Raw genomic sequence first — 20,451 nt, 5'->3', positions numbered from 1 at the left:
AATTAAATGTAAATCTCTCCTCTGCTCCACCATAGTCACAGCTGTAAATGCTAGAGCTACTTCTCAGTTAACAACATAATACATGTATTAAAATTAAAAAAATTATAAACCCGTAGTGGATTCCTGCATGTTCACCTCGCCCTGGTCCATCCCTATAGTGACCATCCTGAATTTCCACAGCTCACTGACGACATTTCAAAGTCTGAAGGGACTAATACAAAACTTCCTGAAGATCCAGCTTCAGAACATTTTATTCCTCAACTAGAAGATTGTGGTTTAGGAGCCTAAGCACGGCCACCCAGTCTGTGTTAGTGTCTTTTTTCATCATTAGAGGTATTAAGGATACTAAAGAAAAAGAATTATTTGCTCAGGTAACTCAGTAATATCCTAAAACCTGAAAGAAGCACAGCAGCCACAGTCTGTTTTGAATATTTGGCACCAGTCTCAAAAGAAGCGGGATTATGCCAATCACATGAAAAGAATACTCCTTTTCCCACTTACACGGAAGTGTACATAGGGATCCAGAGCGGCTGGATCTTGCAAACTTACCTAAACTAATGTAAGTCTGACTTACATTAACAGGGACAGCAAATATCATGTTAGCAAAGTTGCCCAAAGACGCAATAATCTGTAGGATCTGGCCCGAAAAATGCTTAATTTAGTCAATCCGTACTGACTTTTGTGTGTGCATGTATATATGTGTATGCTGATGGGGTGGAATAAACTGGAAGAACAAGTGTTTGGAACAGCCTAACATTTTGAGTACTAGGTGCTAACCTTTTCTCAGAGACTTACTATATGAAAAATCATTTATGGTAAAAGACAAAGCAATAAATCCATATTATTCTCTCTTTACCACCTGGCCACAGTCAATATCATTTCAATAAGCCTTGTATCAAGACTAAAGTTAGCATACGTATAAAATTTCTGGCTCTCAAATGTATCGATCTGTTTGTTGTAGAGCTACATGAGCTACATAATTGTTTATTAGCTACATCTAAAAAAACATGAACAGATTAGGACAACTGTCTCCAACTGGCTGGACAAAATTAAGTTACTAAGATTATACTCAGACACCTGAGCAAACACATACTGTGTTCCAACAGATCCTATTGCCCATGGCCCTATTCTTTTTTCAAAAGTTACCTGTTCTTTAATAATGCAGAGACCTAAAGCCCCTTACGGATCTGCTTTCAGGGTCAAGCAAACAGCAGCCCCAAACACTGTTTCCTTCTAAGTTTACAGACATATCTGAGAATCCTCTTGAGTGCAATGTGCTCTTTCCACTCTATTTTTGCCTCCGCTGTCGTTTCCAGGCACCAGTTTCAGCGACCTCTCCTCACAATTTTGATGTGCTCCAGCACACCTTGCTCTCCAAAGTTGCGAGGAGTTAACTCTGACCCATGCACGTAGCCCCCAGCTTCCAGCACACTGCCCTAGTCTGCAATCCAGCCAGGGATTTATTTATTTTTTTTTTTAAGATTTACAAGCAAAGCAAAAGGATTCAGTAATATATACAATTGATATCAGCTGTACAGTGCAGGCCAGCACCAGTCACACCTCCCAGACCAGGCTGCTCATGCACAGCCAACGCTGCACCATTTGTTTCGCCCCATTACGGTTTTGTATATGTATGTGACTACTGCCCTACATTACCTTACATTTTCTGTCTACTTTCCGTTTCCACTCTTGCAGTGCTCCCTCTCAGCCACTCTTCACTAGCCTCAGAAAACAAAGGAGTGCTTTCCCAGTAATTACACTATCTATAAGATTCCACTGAACTCAAGTTGTAGGGAATATCAAAAATGATGACATTTTATCTTTCAATTACCCAAGGTGAAAGAATGTAGGGGACTGAATTACTAGGGTTTTTAATAGTAAAACAGAAGCTTTCTGGTGATCCATGTTCAATGATACATATTTACCAATTATAAGCTACACATCCTTCTCTTGCTCTCCATGGTTAATAAATTACAGAAGCCCTTAATGAAACTATTCTCTCTCATGATTCCGATTTTAGTGGAAAAAAGGAGTAACTGGGCAGCAAGGTTGTAGCAGCATGCTGCTGTGAAAGCCTCCCTAGGCCATGCAATCCCAGGATGCTGCCGGGCAGGAATGCACCCCTGAACACTCAGGGTGCTGCATTTCTGCTGCGTGGGTCTGCATCAGCAGCTACGGTGGTATAAGGCCTTCCCGATTCCCCTGCTCCAGCTTTTTCATGGAGAAAACTACCTCTGCAGCAGTCGACAAAACAAACACGTGCCTCTTCTTCCACCACTGGAGCTCATAGCCTGGTGTAGCTAGCTGAAAATATCCTTTTTCAGTGGTTTATACTAAAACATTCTGGACCAGTAACTGCAGCACTGGTGGACAGCTCTCTTCAGCAGGAGGTTCCACCAGAATTTATCTGTTGGCATAAAATAGCAAGCACTTAAGCTCTGTGTGTGCTGCCACACCAGTGGGATGCTCTTGACACCATTGGAAAAGGAATCAGGTGGTCACCGACCGAGTTTCCTCTCTTCATTCGCACACAGCAAAGGATCACCAGCTAACCTGCCCCAGAAACCTTGCAGCTACGCAAGAGAGCACAAAAAAGCAAACAAAGAAATTCTTGAGAAAAAAAAAAAGGGGGAGAGGGGGGAAACAAACAGTCAGTCCCCACAATTAAGCCAAAATAAAGCTACTGAAGTTCTGAAATACAGGAAGAACCCCAGAGTTTTTCATAGATATTTGCTCCTGTTTTTTCCAGGTACAGTAATCAGGGGTGCAACATGCTAAAGGAATCAGGAGAACTTCTGTGATGTGGCTTTAAAATAAAATTTTCTCCCTGTTACTGGTACTGCTGACACAGTAAAAGAACTAGTAAAACTAGTTACTAGTAAAACTAGTAAAATCTAGCGGAGGAAAAAGTTGTACTTGTATTTTGACAGCTGTAACATAAATACAAGGTTAACAAGCACATGTACCAAAAACTGGGTTAGCAATTCCACAACAGCCAAACTACCAAAAAGCCAGCCATGTTTTCCTGCCATCATTGGTCTAGTCAGAAAAATATGAGACTTATTAGCATTCTGGCAGCCAAGCTTTATTAGTGCTACATTGCGTATGTTTTGGAGAAATATGCACACAAGCAAGATGTAAGACAATATTCTCATCAAAATCAAAACTACATTCTTGTAATAGCTAAGCTTTTCTTAATATATCCCACACTGAAGCTATATTAATTTAATGGTATCATAGAAAATTTAAACATGCAACAGGCATGACATGCAAATTCGCAAGTTTACAGCTGTAACTTAGACCCTTTGCACATAATGAAGTATCCTGCATTAGCGTATACGCTCCAGAATTTATGCACTTGTATTTATGATCAGTGCAGACAAATTACAGTTGCTGCAGGAAACATAATTTTGAATTTCTTGGCTGTCATGGTTTAAAATTTTAAGCCACAGTCTTCCATTATGATAAGTTTTCTGTCCTTCACCAAATTAAATTTCTTTATTTTTCTAAGTTATATTCAGGGATTAAATATATCAATATGTGTATACACAAATACACATACACATATGTATATAAATGCACACACATACATACAAACATATATATATATATATATATATATACATTTATCTGTATCTACACACACGTATATGTATAAGGACAGACATTTATCTCAAGGAAGAAACAAGAAATTTCAACAGAAAACCTTTTTAAAATCTAATGGGCAGATATATGGATATGTTCTGGGATTAAGCATTTAAAATCAAATTGAATGGACCAATTTGGGAGCAGTACACTGGTTTGTTGTGCAGGGAATTGCACAGGAGCTTTAGTTTCCACTTCTGATAAAGAGGCCCAGGTAGAGGTGCAGTGAACATAATCACCGTTGTTTGGATGGCATTTGGCTCCCTGCAAAAGACCTGTTCACACCTGTAATTATGGGGAATGTGATGTGTCTATCAGTTGCCTCTAAAGACAGGCACTTTGCTTGTAGATGGGCCATTTTCTGGGTGGAACAGGTGTCCCTCATGCGTAGGTGATCGTCCTTGACTTAAGCACCTAAAAGCCTTTGGAACCCTTAATTCTTTCTGTGTGGAGAGGGAAACATAATTTACTCTTTCTCACAGAAGCAGGGCAAAAAGGGGAGAACAAAACGGGTGCCAGGTTTCAAATTAACTAAAAGATGCCTCTATTTTCCCATACTGTGCATTGGAAAACAATGGAATCCACTGGAGAAGGACACTACTCCTGAGTGTCGGGGGGGAAGGATCCAAAGAGGGACTAAACAAAGTCATGGTAGACTACTCTACTGGTAACACAGTGACCCAACTGCATTTTTTGACTCAGGAACTCCCTGGTTGCTATAAGCTGGCTCAGTAGAGAAGGATCACACTGTTTTCATACTTGCTCTGCAATTATACTCTTCTTCAAGCATTTGCAATTATGTGATACAGTGTACATGAGCTGGATGGGTAGACAGAGTGCAACAGCACTATTGCTTCTTAATAAAAATGTTTCTTTAATGACATTCTGGAAACCACAATATTACGAAACCAAAAGCTTGTCAAGCTTAGTAATTTATCATCTTAAAGCAAGTACGAGGGATATTATAAGGAATTTGAGCTACTTAAGGGAACAGGGGATATAAAGTCTTAGATACCACTCCTCTTAGGTTAGGCAGCAGTATTAGACAAAGCAATTTCCTAGAGACTTTGAGGATGGAGGAGGGAAAGGGCAAGGGTTGCCCATGAATTTAAACAATGACAGGCATTTTTACCCATTTTTACTTTCTAATGTAAGATACTTCTTAGGTTAGAAGGTTCTTAGGTTCTTTACTTCTAATCTAAGATATGATGTTTTTTATCTACTCCGAACACTGAGAGCTTTTAATTCACAAAGGTTTCAATTCATGGTGGTTGACTGAAAAGTGTGATTTCTAAGCAGCATTTAGCAACTCCAGCTCTGACTCTGCTCCTCTTTTACTCTTTTAGATGGGAACCCAAATGCAAGGTCCAACCTGCCACAACCAGCATTTGCCTCCAGTTCCCGCAGCTGACTGCAATGCCAACATGCACCCATGAGCCAAATCAATCACAGAGCACCCAGCTTTCCTTTTCACCTCGTGCAGCTGATATCCCTTCACAGATGTGATCAAGAGGGAGGGGACGTCGGATTTCCCTCTAGAGATCGATACCTTGAAGAAAACGGTGCGTTCAGCACAAAGGCCGACTTGTCAGCCACAGTCCACACAATTTAAACAGCTTTGGGTTACAAATCACTGCTGTTCCTTTCCTTGGCAAAATGCTCTCTTTGCCGTCACCTGCACCATCCCTGGGGAAAAAACAACAGTGGAAAGGCAGGAGGTAGCTTGCAGAAACCTCAAGAAAGAAAACAGAGTTGCCAAGGAACGTAGTGAATTAAACAACTGTCAAAGGTTAAGCGCCTGATTTAGATCCGGGTCGAGTTGAGGGATGCTTCAGGGAACAGGCTGCCTCTCTAGCTAAGCCATGGCCTTCAAGGGAGCAGAAAATGGCTGCCGCCCTTTGGGGGAGACTGCAGCTTTGGGCCTGCCAGGGGTGGCAAGTTAAATCCCACCCCGGGCAGGCCGGCCCGCGCCCTGCTCCTGCTCCTGCTCCTGCCCTGTGTGGGCAGCTCTGCTGCTGGCATGAGCCGCAGGCCCAGTGTGACGAGGAGCGTGCAAAGCGGAAAGCAAGCCTCCTAAAGGCGGCATCTCTGCTTCTCCCTTCCATGCTTTCTGGACACTGAACACTACAGTGTGTTGTGCAAGGACCAGGCACAGAAAACTACCAAGTTAATTCAGTTTTGCCTGCAAGGGTGAGAAGACTTGAGCTGGCAGAGCTGCTGCCTGCTCCATGCTAGGTGCTTCAAACCGGTCTGGCTCACTGTGCTGCACAGTGGACATTGCCACTGCAGCTCTGCCCTTTCCCACCCCAACTAAACCCTTTGGGGCCTTTCTGAAGGAAAGAGCCTCTCTCTTGAGCCATAAACATTCTGTTTTCCCAAGAGCGCTACGCAGAAGGGACAAAACGAAGGATGCCGTGGTAGAATTCAGGTGAATGGCAAGCATTTGGTTAAACAAGTTCATCCAGAAACGCTGATACTTACTACACCTCCACAGTGCTAATGGAAACAGACATTGTGTTCTTAGGCATGGTGTTACTACAAACAGTAGGCATTTAAATTTGAGGTTAAGTTCATTTAAACCTGTCACAGACAGGGCTCCCCGTCTGAAGCTGTGTTACATGTCTCTAAGTGCAAATACATATTTTAAACAAACCTTATGGTCAAATAACTTAGACACAAGGTATGACTTTTATGAAGGTTTCCAGCTACAAACAAATCATTTCTATGGCTACTACAAAGCGTATTTTCTAGGACAGTGAGGAATTGAAAAGTGTAGGAAGGCCAAAAATGGGACTGACTTAACCCTATGAAAAGCAGGGTTGTTGTGGTGTTACAGTATACCCAGCACAAAAATATTTCCAAAAACCCTGCATACAGAGTATTCCTTAGATTAAGGGAAACTACTGGTCAGTAAATCATGTTCCTTACTACTCACATGACATTCTGATGAGTGGGATATTATCTCTTCAGAACACTATCAGACATCAGATACAGATATTTTACTATATATTCCAAATGGTTTAAAAAAAAAAAAAAAGGCAAATGAGTGGACAACCATTGTGTACAGTGTAAACTATTAACTGAGTACCAGAGAAGCAATATGCTAAGAAATTCACAGCCATTAGCGAACGGAAAGGACCCACAATTTTTAGAGGAATTTTGAAGAGATGATTAGGGACCTGGAAAAAACATTTGCTGCAGAAGGGTTCCAAACTCAACTAGACCTGCATCAGAAACATGGCTGATTCGCTCCTGCCTTGGCCACTTCACAACACAACAAACAACTTCCAAACCGTGCTCTCCTCCTAGCACAGCTTCTTGTTCATACCAGGTTTTCATTTCCCTCCTCCAATATCACTTACCACTTGCCATCTGATTAGCAAAAACAAAAGATAAGCATAAATGATGCTAAAACACCAGTAATGGACTCTGTCTTCTGTGTTCAACTAGTCAAGAACAATTTCTCATTCCCACAGAACAGAGAGGACACACAGGAAGAACCACCAAAAGGGAAGGCCCTCTGCTATTCCCTCCCATACCTTCCCAGTTTCTGAAACCCCTGCCTTTAAAAATATCAGGGTGAGGAAGACATTTGCAGGGCATATTCTATGGCAAGTCTATGCCTACTCTGGAAAAATAAGCATTCTCCTCATGTTCCTTCCCCAAGGCTTTTCATTCCCAGCTGATGGTACACTGAGCTACCTGGTTTCATGGTGTTAACTTTCTCCTATTTCAAACACATGACTAGCACGGCAAGACAGCTAAAAGCAATGAACAGCTTTTTCTGATACTGTTTTTCCATTTGCGCAGATGCTACCAGACAAGTGCTTGTTGCAAAAGGCGATGGATGGGACAATCTCTTTATTATGATATATCGTCCTCTATCAAAAGCCAGCAAGCTTGTATCACAGGGAAAGAATCCAGCTGATTTGGATCCCTCTTACCAGTCCTAACCTCCATCACGAAAACAAGATGGAGATGTATTTTGTTTCCCCAGTTCTGGAAGAAACCTCTTCTGCTCACACCACAGAAACGCAGTGATGAGCGCTGTGTCACCACTTCCAAGACCAGACCAAACTTCATAATCAACGTCTGAGATTGCCTGTGCACAAACTGTCCTTTCTACTCCCACAGGTATTTTTTCAGCGGGGGTGGGTAGGGGCGGGCAGGGAGGGAAGTAAGGGGAAGGAGGGTAGAGGAGGGTAGTAGGGATAAAAAGAAAAGACCACACGAAAAAAAAAAAAAAAGAGAGAGACAGAGAACAAACAAAGACTACATTTCCCAACCCTGCACTTATTCTAAGAACTATTCACCATGCCTGTAAGGAACAGGTGATAAGATGGTATAAATAAAAAGAACCTCAGTTTCTCTTCTGAAAATCTGTTCTTAGGTAGTGCTGAACACTGCAATTGCTGCAGAAGGCAATGCAGGCTGCGAGCACTTGGTGTTTCTCATGCTCACAAGTCAGGTTTCGTGATTTCTCTTGTTCTGGTTTGTATGCTTTTTCTCATTATGCTTAATAACAATGCTGAGATAAATGGCTCAGTGGCATAAAATATTGCAAGTTTCAACAATTCATAAAAAGGATTTATACCTAAATAAAAAAATGCAGCATTTGGAAAAAGAGTGCAGCAATATGAAAATGTATTTCTTTGAAATACATAGTATAACAATGGAAACAAATTACACCCAACATTTTATTTCCACTTAGAAGGAAAATCTCATATAATGCGCTGTTGATTATATTTCCTTTCTTGCTCATTAAAATCTACCATTCTGAAGAGTTGTTGCCTAAATAGCAAAAGCTCCAGAACATTCATATATAACTTGCACCAAAATAAGCAGGTGTCAAAGAACAAAAAATGCAAATGAAGTTCCTGAAGAAATCATTCCATCTTATCTAGCAAGTTCCAACTATTTTTTTTCCTCTCTTCTGAATAGCACAGGGATTTCTAAGAGGATGTTGATGATAACGTCTCATATTTCATTGACAGGAGCAACTTCACATACTGCCCTGGACATTGCCATAGGTTTCTTGCAATAAGCAGGAAATCTCCTCCTTCCACACATCTCAGACTTATGAGCTAATCTGTATCTCTTGGGAAAAGCTACTGTAGATGGTGTCATAAAAATCTATGCTCCCTAAGGAATTAAAAGACCCCAACTGCCATATAAAGCAGTTTATCTGAGCAGATTAGGGGCATTTTTGAAATATTCTTGATCATTTCCAGTGTCACTAAAATAGCTGGGTTTCCTTCTTCGCTTAGGAAAAATACGCTGACGCACACTGCTCAGGTTGCAGTGACTTTTGGTTACATCTTGCACTTCAATTTCCAAAATATCGAGCCTCACTTTTTTTACCTTAAGTATTAAATTTATACAAATCACAACCTCCAACTGAAAGACCAGTAATAAAACACAAAGGTAATACAGCAGGTAGAAGCCAACATGTAACCCAAGGAACAGTAGGTCAACTAGAGACACAGAAATAGCAATGAGGGTCTACTGCCTCTCCTCACACTCTGAAGAGAGGTGAATTTTTTCCTTTCGCCGAGCATTCCTAAAGGTACATTCCTGTTAAAGAATAGCAACACTTTGAAATAGAAAACTACAGAGTTGCTGTAAGCCAAGAATAAACAAAGCCAAAGAAAGGCACAAAAAATACACTAAACATTTAAATATACAATGACAATACAAACAACATTGAAAATGTTAAGTGCACAGCAGTCAAAACTACAAGCAGAATCCTTGCACAGTAAGGCTATATCTTTAACATCTTTATTTTACAGGAATCAGGAAATGGTTCATTATTGCTGATTTAGGAGAACAGGTTACACATGAGAATAGTTATGCAAATTGGATTTAATGTGTGTGTAGTAGCAGGAGGAGGCAGGAAATCCCCAGAAGAGGTCATTTCTTCCCATTCTTATTTTCTAGAAAAACTGCAACACCAAAATAAATCCTTTGCAGCATATGTGCACCTAAACATTAGTTATTTTTCACATTTAAATTTATACAGTCAGTACTGAGATCCCTGTGTCTCACACACTAGCATGATGAAGGAAATTGCGGGTGGATGTGATGAGATTAATACGGCTCTTCCCAACACCCCAGCCGTGCCTTCTGTTCTTTGGCCATTCTCTTAGCTTCATTCATATTCTGATCAGAGAAGGAGTTGCTGAAAATCAGTTTTATATTAACACCATACACAGCAAAAAGTGCTCTTGTTCTTGCATAAACACACCTGCACTCAAACATACTCTCTCCTACCCTCATTTTCTGGTGATGCTCTGCAGCTATGCTGCAATGCCTAATCACAAGGCAGGTGATGATTGCCAGGCTTTTATGCGTGATTTTAGAGACTACTTTATCAAACGCTCTTTACTGGATGTACCCTCTGTGCATAAAAAGCTGGGACAAATGTTAGAAGAGGTATAAACTCATGTCTGGCAACCTCCCTTTTTAACTGTTAAAAGCAACTGAACAGTATTTCCTACTGAATTTAGAACCTCTACCTTTTTCTTTTGCTTCTCACATTTATTTGGCAGTGTACACACACCCATCTGTATTATGGGGAATATATCTGTATTCTTAGGCACATATTGGAGTAGATATGTGTTCAGGAGCTTGTTCTTAAATATAATGCACGTTCCCCATCCCAAAGATCTTTCAAACCCAGGACAGGCGTGGCAAAGATGTGCTGAGGCAGGAAATGCCAAGAAACTATGTGACGACTGTCAACAGCAGGGAAAACAGAATTACCTAGGAGGAAATGGGGTCACTTGTCAGTTTATAGCCAAAGATTGAGGTCAGTATAGTTACGGTGCTAGTCTCCTTGCAAGAACTCTATTCATTATAATGGAATTAAGCCAATATTAGAAAAGGGCAACAAAAATGGGCAAAAGTGAAAGGGTCACTCTCCTCATCTCCAGTGCACTTTTGTGGACAGTACAGCTCAAAGTGCTGAGCACCTCTGGATTCCTGCCGAAGTCAACAGTGGATAGTTTCCACAGCTTCATATAACCAAACCTAATTCTACTGTTATTTTAGATTTCCTGGGTTATTCCTTCATCTAATATTAATTTAATGTGGGTTTTCAATGTATATATCACTACTAGAAATTGCTGCATGGCTTATTTAAGCACTTTGTATAACCATTATACTTCATCATTTGGGATGCAATAAAGATTGGTTGATATATTCAGCAGCAGAATTACTCATTTGTGAGCTATTTGTTTTAAAGAGTCTCAACCAGTCAAACTGCAAATATATGAGGCTGGGAGATCAGAGCAAACCACAGTAATGCATGCTATCTGAAGATTATTTCACTTTTTGCTGAGTAATCACTTTAACCGTATTAGATGTAATTTGACTAGGTTGTATCAGCTTTGGCCGATACAAAACATCACAGCAGCAAAATTATTCTACTGACAATAGCTCATATACTGCAGCAGCAGTGGCAACTGGAAATTATTTTTTTGTTATGGCACACTGGGCAGGGAAGGGGGCTGCAGCTGAAAATTCAGTCAAGGCTACAATCACACCTTTTGGCCTAGAAATGGAAGGATGCCCCTGGTTGCTGGATGTACTACATTCTCCAAGTATTCACTATCTCTTAAACTAACAGAATGCTCTAAATTCAGGCACACCTGAGATTGATATCCTTGAAGCACTGGGTTTTTTTTTTTAATTTTGGTTGTGCCTAAATTTGTCATATGCTATGTGTGCTTTCCATAAAGACTTAAGAATTGTCACTCACATGACAACCCAGCCATTGTGTCCCCCATCATTTCTAACCCACTATTTCCTTCTCTCGTTCTTGTTATTTTTTGGTCAATTGTCTTTAGTTGAGAACCAGAATTCAAGTCCTATTTATTCTTCAGATGCTTGTTTGTCAACATTCTTTCCCCATCATGGGTCAGAAACACTGGCTGCTATCAATGATTTTTTAAAAATATATTTTAGGGGATGTCACATTAACCACTTATTGTTTCTATTAGCCATTTTGGAAGCTTTCTTTGCTCCAGCTGTACAAGGTTCTTCTGAACACTCTCACTTGGATTTTGGGAAGTACAGAGATCTCTGACCTGAAACCATTAGTCACTTAGAATATGGTTGACTTCGAGCACAGGAGCAATCCTACTGATTTAAATGGGACTCCCTGTAAGTTTAAAGCTCAGCATGTGCTTCAGTACTTGCCTGACTGGGGCCAAAGGGCTCAGAATCCCAGAGCTTCAACACTGGTACGGGCTACAGATGATTCAAGATTTAACACCCTGATGATAGAAGGCTGGAGATGATTCAAGATTTAACACCCTGATGATAGAAGGCTGGATGATCAAGAGATTTCCAATCCGATCATGTAGCCCAGTCTCTTCAATGAAGGAAGTATTTTTGACTTCTTTCCGTGGCTAAGCAATACCAAAAAAGGCATTTCACAATGTTCTGCAAAGCGTACAGACAAGCCCAAAATGATCTATGGCACTGTAAAGCTTTTATTGACATTCGTTAAAGATGATCTATATAACTCGCTCATAAGAAATTCAACCTTCTCAAAGTCATGCCAATAAAATGTTTATGCTACACCATCATGTATTCTCTCTATATACCTCGCTATGCATACACACACACACACACTCTTCATATATCTTCAATTACAATAAAACTAATTAGCCAATAAATCACAGTTGAGGCTGCACCTCATTTGTTCAGATATCTAAGTTCAATTTACATACTAATGGTTGCGTATTTGCCTTTAATAGATGCACTATTAGAAAGTAAACATAATAAATGAATAACCATTTAAGCACGGAGTTACCTAATCTTGATGAAAAATATCTGAAAATGTAGCAGCCAGTGAATCTATTTACTTTTTTATTGGGAAATAAAGCTAATCACAGACTAAGAAGATAAATATAAATTATACAGGATAGCATGCTAATGATAGATCAGCCAGATCCACCCATCACAGGGAATGTAATAACATCAAATTGGTGGAAATAGTTGACTTATACAATAGATGTTCTCTTTCTGAAGCATGGAAGAAAGGGTACAGGCTAAGCTGATTTAATTTGCAGAAGTTTCCCCTTGGATCTGCTGCTGTATCTTATTTTTGACATCTCCTAAAGCTGCAGGAAAAGTTTCCTCTCTCACAGCAACAGGCAGGTTCCTGCACGGGAAGGATGTACAGGGATGATGCCTGTCTCAGTCAAGTGAAGAATGAGGTTAGAAAGTGGCACTGTGTAACTTTGTGAACAAGAGGTCTCACACACGTAGTAAGTGGTGCAAACGGTATTACTCGTTCTCATCATTATGACAGAGACTTGATTTCCACAACACACTCAGGAAAGGGAAACAGGAACATGTGAGGCCCAGTCTTTGCTAACTACTGCCCAGGACTGAGAGGAGCCTGCCTTGATTTCCTTACTTGCACAACAAACCACTTCCTCCTACGCAACCACTTATTTGGGAAGAGATCTCCTTTTCCTTATCTTCTGTTGACCTTGACTGTTTATTTCTCAAACCAGAGAGTCTCCTAACATTAAGGCTACAGACCCTGTTTTGGCTATAGCTGTGTGGCAGGTGAACTGAGTGTCACTTTTATCTGCTCTTCAATTCTCTCTGTCTTCTTCTTGTCCCATTGCCAAAGGTTACCAGCCTTTCAGTGCTCCCAGCAGAGCTGCTGTTGGAGCTCTGTCTGTCCTGCCTTAATCAAAATGATCCTTTGTCAAGTGCTGAAGCAAACACAGGTCCTTGTGAAGTGACTAGGTTTTGAGAGACCGCAAATGCCAGCAGATTTAAGGAAGGACCAGCCCCTGGAGATGATGGAAGGGAGTGGTAAAACAAGGGTACAGTTAAGGTTACTGCACATACTGTAGAACCTTATGGATACTGTGAAAAGGAGGAGAAAGCAATTCCTGTGATTTTATATTAGAAAGTCTAGCTAGGATTCAAAACCAGACTCCCTCTGTGCCTTAGGGAGCATAAACATGCTGCTGCTTCACCTCAGCCAGGGCCACAAAGCTCATCTCCAATCGAAATAAATAATTATTTAAAACAAGAGCAGCAGCAGCTGCCGCCACTACCGCCACCAGCAAGCGAAAGTGGCTTTGCGAGGACAGAAGGCGCCAGCAGTTGATGGACACGACCTGCCTCCTGCTCGCTGCGGCAGGGAGACGATGGAGATCCCAGGAACCGTCCTGCCTGGAGAGCCCATTCCTCTCAATCAACACCCCCAGGCACGCCGCGCTTCGTCTGAACTGTGAGTGCGCCTTCCTTCCCTAAATGCCATTTCATTTCTGCAGCTTTTCTTCTGAGCTGTCAGCCCATGGACATATCTCTTTTGCAAGAACGCTGGCTCAGCGTGAACCAGAAAACAACTGCATGCAGCATGCTCAGAGCTCCGGTGAACAGAGACATACCACAGTGTGCTAGATAACATCCAGGCCATGTATTTTACAGCTCATGCCTTGCAGGTGCTTAGTCTTTCTTACCCTGCCTATCCTCAGTCATCCTGATTTCATAGCCTGAATAGAGGTCCTAAACACAAGTGAAGGCAAGTAATCAGCTTCTGATCTCCCAGGTTGCTATGATTTATGCGAAATTATAGCTTGAGTCATTTAGCTAATCCAGCCCAGCACAATAATCTAATTTGTGGGGAGAAGCACTCCCACACTGCAGCGCTCTCTGCCCACAATGGTACCAGCCTCATCAGCTTCTCCCAGCAGCTTTTTGACCTACTAAATCCTGTACACATATCTGCAGCAACAGGGATGAGACCAAAAAAAAAAAAGTCTGACACATGCAGACTCTTAAAAGGCACAAAGGCACAAAACATGTACTTTAAGTCCTAAGGATAAGCTCAAATCAGATTCCGTCTTTGAACAATAGCATATTTAACTCAGCTATTATTAAAGGTTACTGCTTCTCAGTGCAGTGTTCATCTATTTGAAGAACACTTTAATGAACAGAAAGAAAAACATAAATGTTGGTGCTTAATATCCAGATCACAAGAAGTTTGGTGGGAATGTCTAAAGGTTGAGAGGTTTCTCTCCAGTAAGCAGGCAAAGAAGGGACACTTATGCAAGCCCTGTGAGCTGCAGGGGTAGGTCTGTTTAACGAAAAGCTCTCAAAACATCTGGTTTGCCTTGGTTCACTTCAACAGGAAAATACTTCCAAGCAGAAATTCTGTCACTTTTCTAATATCTATCAAGGTTTGTTACAGAATCAACACTGGAAGACAGTTATGAGACAGGGCTAAAAAGGTTTTTATTTCAATATATGGTATGAATAAACCATGTGATTACTTAATTATGACTCTTTAGAGAGTAGCCAGGTACAGGAGGTCTGCTAACTTGGTTTTGCAGAAACCCGAAAAAAACAAGGAGAAGCAAAACTGGCTTATTAACTCCTATCACTCAAGATCTAATGAGTGCTGAAGACTACTTCATAATACTCTTACTTGAAGAGTCATTAACCCTATTTAAAAGTAATGTCAGTACATACGGTCAGAGTTCAAAAGCTCATTGTAAGATGGCAGCTGAAAGGTGGATAGAAGCTTCCTTTGAAACAACAAAACAACAACATTTGCCTGTAGCCCTTTATATTCATCGACAGAGTTGGAACATGTAAACTAAGAGTAAACTGATGATGGGACACCAGAGATGTTAAATCAAAACTAACCAACCAACCAACCAAGCAAAGTGGTCATAAAATGGGCTTGATACCAGAGCAAAGAATGTTTTTAAAGCATTGACCAGACTGCATCTTCAGAATGGAGAAAGAAAGGACTTGAAATAATTGTTCATCTATTTTTCCATCTCTGCTGCTCCTCTCCCACCTTTCTTATTCTCACAACCTCCATACCTTTCACTGAGTGGGCTATGATAAACTGCCAATGTACTAAGATGGTATAGCAATAGTTAATGGCCTCCTAATAAAACTCCAGTCTTTCTCTCCGATCCTCAAGTGGCAGCTGACAGTTCCTTTTCCTTGAAGGTCCCCACCTACTATTATCATTCCTCTTGATCCATGTTATCACTTAAGATGCATTTTCAGCTAACAAACCTCAAATTCATCATTAGCGCTAAAATGTTATTGGAAGAGTTGCTTGGGAAACTTCTCCTCTTGCACACCAAGCTGAACCAAGGCCACCTGAAAACAGAGCTGCCTAGCATGGAGAAAAGCTTCAAGGCCTATCAAGACATTGTGACCATTCTCCTATTCATGGCACAGGTACCCAGCAAAACAGGACAAAGCTCCTTGTGAACTCTGTTCAACTGACACCCTAGCACCAGCATCAACTAGAAAAAGAAAAGAGAAAACAAACAAAAAAATTGTTCACATCCCGCTTCCTAGAAACTCTGCCCTTTACTTTTAACGTGGCTACACTAACCCATGCCTCTGACACCTTCAGATCACTTACCTATGGCCTGACTTTCTGCAGCTGACCATGACAGTAACAACACAACCTACAGAAGGCAGCCACCCCATCCTCTGGGTCGCCCTCAATATCAGACCGTATCATTCCGACAATCTGGGCTCTCCCCCAAATAGCCAATCTACTGTTAATACCATTTTGAGGCTTGGGTCCGCAGTTCTAGATCAAGCAAGAGTTCTTATCTTATTTTCATCAAAGATCAGACTGCAAGCCATAAATCTCCACTCCTCAGGACCAGTGCCAACAAGAAAGATCAGGACTGAAGTGAAGAGAACATGAGCATCCCTCCTTGTCAAGGACAACTTTCTGTAAGGGAGCAGGGAAAATTATGGACAGATAATGAAAATGTGGCAAAATGCAGCCTTCTTGCCGTAAGTGATAGCTGCAGCCTGACTATGCCAATGCCAGCATCACAAAAATCAAAGGAGAAAAAAAGAGTCCAAATGGAGTTTTGGCTATCAGAGAAGATGTGCCAGAGTTTCCATGAATCCCAAAACAGACGCTGCGGCTGGTTTGTGTGGCTACTGGTTCGACGTGAAGATTGCTCAAATATAATCTGAGCATTATCACTGTTCATTTTCCCTTTCACACTTTCAATTCTTAAAAAGCTTAAATAGGCTGTTCACAAGCCAAGAAAGAACAAGGATACAAAGCAGTAGCAATAAGCATTTTAACACTTCAGTCTTTCAGACTCCATCAGACTTTCCCTACTCAGCTATCAGCTCAATTCACCCACAGACCAGCAAAAACAGTTGACTTAACCAGGCTGAAGAACATTATGGTAGAAGCATTTCCACTCCATCCAGTTCTGTTTGATTACTTTGTTGTTACAAGAGACATAGGTTTCCAGCTAGAAAAACTACATGAAGCCTCAATACAGGAGATAGGACAGAAACATAAAAGAAGTCGAGCCTGCACCTTCTGCCCCACTACCACAGGAAAGAGCTGCTAGTGTGCACCAAGGCATGGAAAAGTTGTATATTAATACCTGTTCCCATTGATATATTGCAGATCATGAGGCATATTTACAAAGCACTCCCAGCATCTAACAGGGCAACTCACATTGACCTCCACGAACGCAGAGTAAAAGACAAAGGGAGAAACTTGAGAGTGTATTAAAATATTCGAACAGTCAGCATCCAACAGATGTATCTATCAATCCAGAATTACAGCCCCATTTGGGAACATGCCCAAAACAGGTACAGTCCTAAATCAATCTCTATTCTGGACAAATTTAAAAGTTAAAAATATGCTTAATATTTCATCTTCAGCATATAAATATATGTTTAATATTCAGAAGAGAGATAGTAGTTGGGCATCAGCAGCAATTCACATTACCTGGCTCAGAAATGTTATTGTCAAAAGCTGAAGTTTGTTCTAGTATATCAGATAATCATGATAGCTGGAAAGCCGTCGTTTTAAAATCTCATTTGAGAGTGGCATAGAATTTTAAATATGCCCTATTCTCTAGGGTTATATACCCTTCTTACTGACAGAAATTTATTATCATATATGCATTATTTTACCTGGAATTTTATTTTTTGGTAAATGTGAGGCACAATAAACTGCTTCAGGAAGCGTTCATCTTCACTCCAGAACAGTCGGATGTCAGGGATATCATACAGGATCATGGCCAGCCTCTCCAAACCCAAGCCAAATGCCCAGCCAATTTTATCCTGAGCACCAGCTGCAAGAAACAAAGAAATAAACAAAATAACAATTCAAGAGCTTAAGTTCACAGTGTGAAAAATTGCTGATAAAATGTTCACCTCTTTCCCAGGAAAAAAAGCTGAGGCAGAAAGGCAGCAAAGCCTGCAAAAAATTGACAAATGAAAAATCTAAGGGACAGATCCTACCTACCTCCATCAAAAATAGCAGCAAGATCGAGCGTATCCTGAGTGCAGGAACCAAAAGTAGCAACAGAGAAAAGCTGCACTTTTGGCGCTCTCAGTCTAAAGTTTCAGACAGACTTTGAAGAACATTGCATATCATCACACACTATTTTCCTTCATTGTCTTTGGAGCCAAGTATTTCACCTCTTATTCAAGTGTATTTTACAATACATTTAGACAGGAATTTCCAATTCAAAATATTTCATTTGGGTTGACAGCTCAGGCCAAGACAACATTAACATCAGGGCCCAACTTTGAGAGTATCGAAACCACCTCCTTTGAGGCACCTGGAAGAAAGCGAGGAAGCAGGTGCCCAGAGCAATGGGATTCGAGGCACTGCCGCATTAGCACCACAGCTCCAGGCTGCCGCACCTGGGGAAAGCCACTGCTCCCATATATGCAAGTCTCTTTTATGCAGCACTGCGTGTGAGAAGACAAGAATATTGAATATGGAAGAGCTTTACAGATATTAATGATGCAAAATTTCTGCCTGGAAAGTAAATATTCATACCTTCTTCATTTACAGGACAAAAGCACTAAGTCATTAAACAGTCATTTTTTCAACACCAGGAACCAGACTCCATGTTTAGGCACCATCCAAGTCGAGCGGCTTTGACAAAGGCTTAGAGTTTGTTTTTGTTTTTTAATTAAACATCTAAACAAACAAGCTGGCACTGAAAGGGTTCGGGGAGACACCACCTCTCCTCGTCAGCACTGGCAGTAGCTGGGCACGTCCCAGGCACGCAGCATTGCTGCTGGATACCTCTCACAGCTGAACCTGCCGCTAAGTATTAATTCTATTCTTTGAAAACTTACAATTTAGCAGCTTCCCCACTGTTATGCAAGAGGCTAGAGGGAGAACTCTGCTTTCTGATTCCTGTCTCTATTATCTGAGCAGAAAAAAAAAAAGAGTAATTCCAGTGTTGGGCTTTGATCCTGAGATATGCTGCCACATTCAATGCAGAGAGGAAACAGCAGAGCCCTCCATAAATTAGGCAATGGCATAATGAGCCTGGGGAGAGAGAGAGAGAGAGTCCTCGTTTTGATTCTTTTAATTAATCTGAACCTGCCTATTTACCTGGAACACCAGGTCCCCAGCAGAACTATGTGAGCCTGATTTGCTACATCAGCAATGTTGCACTATTCTTCAGAGAAAGCTGCCGCAGGAATTTGATCAACTTTATAACCATCATCCCCAGAGTACTCTAGATATTCTGTCTTGTCCTTTCTAGTGTGCTCACAGTCGAGATTTTGCACTTTCTGACCTTTCAAAGTAGACAATTAAAATAGTGAATCACAGAAGTCATAAGAAATAGAGGAGAATATGTGACCTGAAGAGGTCCCAGTTATATCCTCCATGCAGAGGTGCTCAAACTAGTATGTTTACAGCAACCAACAGATTTTTAGACAGCCTGGTCTTGGAAACATATAAACCATGCTAAATGACATGAAGAATTTCCTATTTTTGTTTGAGTTTTCCATAAAAAAAGTGTCTCCAGGGAATGTATCAATATTTGAGCTTGGCAAAGATTATGAGCTTTGATTTTAAATGTGAAGCGTAAGTAGTGTCTTTTCCAAGCTGAAGATATAATGTTTGTATACTGGAGTATGGAGAGCAAAAAAAGTATTTTTTTATGTCTCCAAAGAAGAGAAAAGAACTCACTGCAATGGCATTGATTCCCCAAACTTTCCCAAAATTCTGCCTTACCTTTCTTAGATTATCAGCTCCTGCATCAACAGCAAAATTCCCATTAATTTCAAAAGTACCAGAATTTTATACATACATTGATGTTGTGCAGGGTGACTAACACAGCCAACACCCCCTTCAGAGGTAAAGCCTATCAGTTGGAGCAATAGCTGTTAAAATTCAGACCTGCCACTGCTTACTCTAAAGATTTAACCTGAAATCTAAAAATGCCAAGTACAGTATTTATACCTCAATAATTTGCTAAACATTTTAACTCTCCAGTTAATATTTTGATTTCACATCAGTAATTTATTTTTTAGAAGGACTGGGCCACACCACGTGTCTTTGCATTAAGTGCCAAACAAAACATCCTTTACCCTTCCTGCCTAGCAGCTCTGAACATTGTCGCCTGAGCTACGAATAAAGACCTACATGCAGGACTTGTCTTTCGGATGATCCTCACACAATCCTTTAGTACACAAACTTCTCATATGCCAACATTCAAAGCTGTAGAAGTGAAGAATACCCTTTTTACTAAACAGAAAACAAACAAACAAACAAAAACACATGGGTGGTAAGATTTCCTCCCCAAATCAGCACTGCCAAATCTCCACCATTCTCGTGATCTTTGTTTATTCTGCCTCTGTTGATCTCTTCTCCAACTTTCTATTTGTAAAGCTCTACATCAAAGTAATTTTTTAAAGATCTGATTGATCTAAAGATATGATTGACTTCCTCGGGGAAGTCAACAAGACTACAGCATACTCCTAGACATGTTTCCGACTGAA

At 40.8% G+C, this 20,451-nt stretch overlaps 1 protein-coding gene across 1 annotated transcript in view; it reads right to left on the bottom strand.

The window, feature by feature from the left end:
• Window positions 1–20,451, bottom strand: part of FARS2 (phenylalanyl-tRNA synthetase 2, mitochondrial) — a 235,420-nt gene that overhangs the window by 83,426 nt on the left and 131,543 nt on the right. The window contains exon 5 of the mRNA XM_088525650.1: window positions 17,611–17,771. Coding sequence (XP_088381776.1) covers window positions 17,611–17,771 — 161 coding nt within the window. The remainder of the gene's footprint in view (window positions 1–17,610; window positions 17,772–20,451) is intronic.

Source organism: Tinamus guttatus, unplaced genomic scaffold, assembly GCF_059628265.1.
Source record: "Tinamus guttatus ecotype Peru unplaced genomic scaffold, ASM5962826v1 Tinamus_guttatus_pri_ptg000232l, whole genome shotgun sequence".
Classification (NCBI taxonomy): domain Eukaryota; kingdom Metazoa; phylum Chordata; class Aves; order Tinamiformes; family Tinamidae; genus Tinamus; species Tinamus guttatus.
This window is presented reverse-complemented; position numbering and strand designations above follow the sequence as displayed.